At 35.5% G+C, this 7,570-nt stretch overlaps 1 protein-coding gene across 1 annotated transcript; it reads left to right on the top strand.

Moving 5' to 3' along the window:
- Positions 1–6,139: 6,139 nt before the first annotated feature.
- Positions 6,140–7,564, top strand: LOC110452147. The gene is made up of 2 exons (XM_021500508.1): positions 6,140–6,538; positions 6,895–7,564. Exons 1-2 carry the CDS (start codon positions 6,232–6,234, stop codon positions 6,933–6,935), a joined length of 348 nt encoding a protein of 115 aa, XP_021356183.1. The 5' UTR covers positions 6,140–6,231; the 3' UTR covers positions 6,936–7,564.
- The last annotated feature ends 6 nt before the right edge of the window (positions 7,565–7,570 follow it).

Below are 7,570 nucleotides of genomic sequence, written 5' to 3'. Positions count from 1 at the left end.
AAATTTCCCTTTGATAATATGAAAATATTTTTATATAAACTTTTGATTAAGGGATATTAAACATGTAAAAAGTTATTCCAGTTTAGAAGTGTAATACCTTTTATATTGCATTGGACGGTTTGGCTTAGCTTTACCTAAGCAAAATAAATAAAAAGAATGAAAATCAATCTATGATGCATGACTATGACGATTAAATATACACTTAAATGTATGAGATCCCCTCAGGGTCTAGAAATCTAATTCAATTTTCTATTTTTCACGGAGTCATCAACTTTTAAAATTGAAAATAAATATCTACACAACATGACTCAAACTACCTGGAAAATGTATGTACACACGTGATACGGGATGTGGTTATACATGTCATCCTTTCAATTCCCAGAACTTCGCTCTGATGGTGTGTATGATATCTCTCCCATCACAGACTATCTGCTCTCTGTTACGGCCAAATTACTTCCTGGTTTGTTAAATCTTCATAGCATGATTGTAAACTTTTGGGTTTTAAAACATATGAAATAAATATATGGAACAGCTAGGTTATAAGAAACGTAGGTATGCAATATAGACATTGGACGGGTTATCAGAAACGTAGGTATGCAATATAGACATTGGACGGGTTATCAGAAACGTAGGTATGCAATATAGACAACGAACGGGTTATCATAAACGAAGATTTGAAATAAAGACATTGAACGGGTTATCATAAACGTAGGTATACAAATGATAGGGAGTGGTTTATCAGAAACGCAGATATAAAGAAAAGGATTATAAGAAATGTAGTTATAAAATAAAGACATGAAATGGGTTATTAGACATGCAGCTATAAATAGATATGGAACATAGACATCGAATAGGTTATCAGCAATGTAGATAAGACAAGGAACGGGTTATTAGAAATGTAGATATATAGTTAAGAACAAAGACATAGAATGGGATTCTTAGACATGTAGATATGGAATAAGGACATGGGACAGATTATTAGAAATGCATGATATATGAAATCAAGACATGTAACCGGGTAACGTCAATGGGAAATTATTTCCAAAATTAACTTATAAAATATATCAAATTATAAGTAGTTGTGATATAAATGATATGCAACCTTTTAGTGTAGATGAATGCATGCAACAAATCATGTACACTGATACAAGACATCCTGTTTACTTTCTGTCATAGGTTTTTCCGGTTCAATGAATAATTTTGCATTTCTATGTGTAACCTGACGTGAGGAAGACCACGTAGCCAGCTCGGTATATATTAAGGCGCGGTGGTCTTATATACATATGCATGTACTCATGTAATTTGAAATTACCTGAACTCATAGTTTTCTTAAATTTATGATATTAAGGGGTTTCAGTCGTATTTTGGATCTATTTGGATTTCCATTGTTTTGGTCCATAGCATCGCCGATGAGTCCTAGAAGGACGAAACAGCTGTATAGCGCAGTGTAATTCATTGTTTTATATACATGTACTCATTCACCCCTGGGGACACATTTGAACTCTTCCAATTCAAAGGTTAAAATAGTCCATCATGAAACTGCAGGGATGAATGAGTTAAAGGTGCAATTACGTGTGTGTATCATCTCCTCGTTCAGTATCTCAGACGAGTTCTAATCACTTTTTTTTCTATAAGACACTTTAAATTAATCTTCTTCTTCTACTACTACTTCTTCCTCTTCTCTCATTCTTCTTCTTCTTCTTCCTCTTCTTCTTAAAAGTAATTTTATTATCGTGTCACTCATTTTAGACAGTACAAAATTGTAAAACCTGTTAGCTATGTAGTGTTTTAATGAGGAACAATGGATTTCAAATTAAACAACTGAAATAAGACCAGGTGTTCCGGAAGGGAAAACCTCTTCTGCTTCATCGGTAAACCCGTTTTGTAAATCTAGATCTAATCTAGATAATGTTTCGTCCTCAAATTTTTTAAAAATCAGTTACAGCAGTTAAGTAAACTAAATAAGTATTACAAAATTGGAGGTTTACAACCGTGTATAAAAACGTTAGTTTTTCAAGTTATCCTCCAAAATTAGCAGTTATACAACGACGATTATTTTCCCATTACTGTTTCGCCTTGTTGTATGTTATAGCCCAATGATTTATGCTACCAACAAGCATACGAAAATGTATTACGCATTCCGATGTTAAGGATGGTACATATTTGTTTACAAGTTAAGCTAAGTTTATGTACCGATACAGGATCTATAAAGATCAGCTTCACTGGACTCTGAATCACAAGATTGAAATATTTAACAATAGATGCATGTGACGTTACTTGGATCATTAACGTATCTCAGATCTATGATTATATAGGAGTTCCTGGTTCTCCCAAATACTTATCCAGACTATTTTGAAAAGAGTTTCACAGTCGGTGCTAATACCACATTTCCGGAAGATTGTTCAATATTCTTACAATTCGCAAGGCAAAAAAGTCTTTAGGATATCTACTCTAGAATATTGCGTTATTGCGGAAATCCTTTCATTGGATGTCCTCTTGTTCCCTGTCTTTGTGATTTACCTTTTCACGTGTTAAAAAAATCCGTTGCACAATTATCGTAAACATTGCTTGTAATTTTAAACACCTCAATCATGTCCCCTCTTATTCTTCTGTAGCTCAGAGTGGATATTTTGAGTTTCCTCAGTCGATCTTGACATGATAAATCCCGAAATCCGAATACATTGTATCCTCCTAACTGTGTTTTATCCACAGTGTAAACCTAAATAGAGGTCATCACACTCTTAGTCACTTATCATCAATATCTCAAGGAGATCCCATTTTATATTTTAATTAATAATGATAAATCATATTAATAATGTTTGTTCATGTATTGAAACTGTAAATGATTCATTTTACAGTTTCAAGACATGAACAAATATTATTAAAACCAATTGGATGGCCATGTGTAGGACTTTGTAAGGGATAGGTTTTTGACAATAGAAGATACAAAGTTTAAGTTCGCTACGAAAAAGTACTTGAGTAGTTGTAAGTTGGGCAGCAATCATAGACAATTCTTTTTAAGATCGTTTTAAAAAGGGAGGTATGAATATCAAATATAAGCAATTCAATGCTTAAATTGAAAAACCTGTATAACACTTTATAGTTGTATTGGTTTAGACGTTTGTGAAACAAGGCTAGGTATATGTCTCGAAATTTGATACATGTTGTGCAGCACCAGGTAGCTACACATGTTACAATACTCCATAGTTACAATCTAGCGTATGTAGGAATCTGTACTTTTTGTGCCTGATAGATATTCTGAATTAACCATAGCAAGCCACATTCAAAAAACAAAATACTGTAGCAGTATTTTTTTTGCAATATGGGAATGCTCGCGTTTTCGTGGTGTGGAAATTTTCGCGAATGGAAATGTTACCGATATGACTCAATTTCCACTCGCGAAGATGTCCACAGTTTAACGAGTCATATCGGTAACATTTCCACTCGCGAAAATGTCCACACCGCGGTCAGTTTAATGAGTCATATCGGTAACATCTCCACTCGCGAAAATTTCCACACCGCGGTCAGTTTTACGAGTCATATCGGTAACATTTCCACTCGCGAAGATGTCCACACCGCGGTCAGTTTAATGAGTCATATCGGTAACATTTCCACTCGAGAAAATTTCCACACCGCGGTCAGTTTTATGAGTCATATCGGTAACATTTCCACTCGCGAATATGTCCACACCGCGGTCAGTTTAATGAGTCATATCGGTAACATATCCACTCGCGAAAATTTCCACACCGTGGTCAGTTTTATGAGTCATATTTTGGTAACATTTCCACTCGCGAAAATATCTACACCGTGGTCAGTTTAATGAGTCATATCGGTAACATTTTCACTCGCGAAAAGTTCAACTTCTACAGTATCCACGGGACGAACATTTTTTTCACGTCTTTTAATAAAGTATAAAGTGAATGCATGCATGTATAAGTATAAACAGGATTTTGTAAGTTAAATTATGATTAAAACTCTTTGAATTGAATGAACGTCCTTGATCATTAAAATTAAAATTGTAAAGTGTACAATCAATGTTTGACTTGAACATGTTAAAATAAAGACATAGCTTTAAAATATGAAAATATAGTACGTAGAAAATAAGAAAACGATGTGTATTACACCCCTTAATTATATGAATTTAAGAAATAAGTGGAGCACTGGTTCTTTTTAAGTTAATAATAAAGACTGAGATGTGTGCATTAAAAGCAACATTTTTTTATGATGAGACAACCTATGTGTTGTTTCAATCACAATTGTCGATTCTGTTGTAATTGGTCATTGATGTTTTTAACACAATTGCAGCCATGGAATGGACAATGCTTTATATCAATGCCAAAGGCCATGTGCTATTTTATGTCCATCAGATATGAAAAGGATCCGTTTGCTTATTGCAATAAGCTTGCAAAGTGAAGTACAATACAATCATTGTTAAATGTGCAGAACATCGCGCTATCCGGGATTTTGCGCGACATTCACTCCAATGTACCTATTGCGAATTAAAACAAGAGGCCCAGATAACCTGTAGCGCTCACCTGTTTCTTTTGTTACATGAAACTGACATATAGGTAACTTCAGACCAAATTTGGTAACTAGAACACAAGACATGTATCTCTTAAACGGTTCTTAAGATATTATTGTTTGAAATTTAAAATTTGAATATTAAAACTTTTAACCCACGTTGATCTTTGACTCCGGCTTGCACTTGAAGTTGACATTTGACCTCAGTAATTTACTGTTATAAAGAAAACAATTCACACAGCTGGTCTACATAACATACCCAAGTATCATGACTTTAGACAAAATGGTTCTTAAGATATTGTTGTTTGAAGTTTTTAACATATTTTACCCACGTGACCTTGAAAGTAGGTCAAGGTCATTTAAATGGGGAAAATTTATAGCACTTCATCCCCGGTACCTACTGGCCAAATATTATGACCCTGGGCCTTATGGAACTTGAGAAGAAGATAAAATGTACTTATGTTTTGTTTGGTAGATATATGGCGATGGTATCTTCTGGGTTTTGTTGGAAGATAATAGAGTGCGGTAGTATTTTTTTGTTTATTTTTGTGCAGTTTATAGATGTGCGAATTGTTTGTTTTGCTTGGCGATACTTCTGGTTTAGTTAGGCAGATATATGGCGGTAGTGTTTTTTTTATTATTTGTGCAGATTTAAAGAGGTGGCACTTTAGTTTGCTTTGTTTAGCAAATATATAGTGGCTATATGCAAGCCATGATCAGTGTAATACTGCGCTTATGTAACTTGGTTTATGGACACTCGAGAATAAAGGATCCGAGATCATTCCACGTCTTCCTTCCATCAGCTCGTACCTGGTTCACGTGAAGTACAGTCTTAGTCGATTCACATCACCGCCAGCATTATGAACAGGATGCCGAAATGTCAAGGCGGACAACACCCTGTGTTTTCAGTAGGAAATTAGAACCTTTTCTTCTTTCACATCGTTATTTCGACATATCACCCGCGTGTATAAACTGTATCACAATTTTCCTCAATATTGTGAAATGGTTGGTCTATCTTTACAGATATTTATTTGATATTTACTAAACCATCGTATAATTTCCTAAGCCTTTGAAAATGCGAGGGTTATTAGCTATTTGCAATGCACAAGTACTTTCAAATATCAATAAATTCTTAGAAAGACTAGAGAAACTGAACACCATGTACAATGTATTGTTATCCGCCATGTACAATGTATTGTTATCCACCATGTACAATGTATTGTTATACGCCATGTACAATGTATTGTTATACGCCATGTACAATGTATTCTTTATGCACAAGATGAACATACATAACATGCCTTAAACAACTAATACAATCACTAAAAACATATTTTTTTAAACTTACTCTGTTTTACTCTAGTTTTTTGATAGCTCCGCCTTCCAATGCCACGTGACTAAAATCTCACCGGCCTACGTCATAACGTTGGGAAATACCTTCGGTAACGCGAGATCTCGTCAAGTCATGTGACATTTCTCATGACCTAATTTCCATAAAAAACATGGGTTGGTATAGAAAACGTTGGAAAAAACTTTTCGTAATGATCTTTGAAACATGTTATTGATACCACCTAGTGAATAAAAAATAGATCTTTCGATCCATGTGCGANAGCAACACCTAATACTGACCAAGAAGAAGATAATTGGAGTGATTCGTCAATAACTGACCTGATAGCGGCCTCCGAAGTGACTCTGAGCGACATTCAACACATGGAAAGACAAATAACACAATCCGACATGGATATCCCCCCTCCGGAAACTCCGGTATTGGAAGTGATTACTTCCATGACGGCAAACAATTTGGAAAAAATATTGCAATTAGCAGATAATATCGGGGCTACTACTACTACTTTCCCTGAAGTCAAAGATGAGACAGTTCATGTGCAAGAGGAGCCCGATACAGATACTAAAAAGAGATTTAAAACAGTTGATGCTAACCAGCAAAAAATATACCAAGACGCCAACCATAGCGAGTCAACCAAAAAAAACACATCATGGGCCCTAAAGCTGTTTCAAGGTAAACATTCCTCCATTTACACACATACAAACACTTGTACACACACTCATTACGTTGACATTTTTATGAATGGGTTTACAGCCACCAATCAAAGCCGTCGCTGACCAATTAGGCTACCGTCTGTACAAATCATAACAAATATCTCACGCTGCAAGTGACTCCGTGTAAACAGTGTAAACACACTTGATAAAATTAATTGATTATCGCATTTTAAATGCAGCAAATAAACAATTATTTCATCATTACACAAAGCTTTCATCTTCTTGTTGCTGGTTTAAAATCCGTTATCATATCATGATCGATCAGAGCAGCTCACAAAATCGTGGATTATAACATATTTTTTTTTCTCTTTTCAGACTGGCACCATGAAGTATACCCTTGGATTTTACTGATGTGAATGTGGAAAACCTAGCAACAGTTTTAGCGAAATTTTACTGCAAAGCAAGACCAAAGCAAACTGAGGCGAGGGCAAGCATGTTAAAACCTGAACATGCCGGGGAATATCACAAGAACACTCTCAAAAATATTAGGGCTGCATTGAACCGTCATTTACAGGACCTAGGCAGAGACATGGATATTGTTAGGGATAAGCAATTTAAATCATGCAACAAAACCTTAAACGGTTTATTAAAAGAACGTATGAGGTCTGGCCTTTCACGTCCGACCTTACACAAAGATATCATCACAAAAGAGGATCTTAGCAAAATTTGCACCTACCTGAAATCTATGTGGCACTCATCAGCTGTTGTTCTCCATTTAGCTGTGTGGTACAATCTCGCGATTCATTTCGTCAGTCGCGGTTTGGAATTTCATCAACAGTTGCACCTAAATTCGTTCGATTTCTGCAGCGATGAAAATGGCACAGAATACGTGACTATTAATCACGAGACACGGCAAAAAAACTTCCAGGGGGGTTTATCAAATTGTGAAGCCCCGTCCGACAAACGAATGTATGCGGTAGACTCCGAATTCTGTCCAGTAACACTTCTCCGTCAACTCATTAACAGAACAGATAAATCAGGCTATTTAGGC

This window comes from Mizuhopecten yessoensis, unplaced genomic scaffold, assembly GCF_002113885.1.
Source record: "Mizuhopecten yessoensis strain PY_sf001 unplaced genomic scaffold, ASM211388v2 scaffold6443, whole genome shotgun sequence".
NCBI lineage: Eukaryota > Metazoa > Mollusca > Bivalvia > Pectinida > Pectinidae > Mizuhopecten > Mizuhopecten yessoensis.
The sequence above is the reverse complement of the archived record's forward strand: the minus strand, read 5'-3'. Positions and strand labels throughout refer to the sequence as shown.

What these genes read in the sequence shown, in the direction of transcription:
- LOC110452147 (XM_021500508.1), top strand. Translation starts at nt 6,232, where the DNA reads ATGGAAAGACAAATAACACAATCCGACATGGATATCCCCCCTCCGGAA. An exon ending in GGCCCTAAAGCTGTTTCAAG is followed by an intron (nt 6,539 to 6,894) that starts GTAAACATTCCT and finishes TTCTCTTTTCAG; the next exon opens with ACTGGCACCATGAAGTATAC.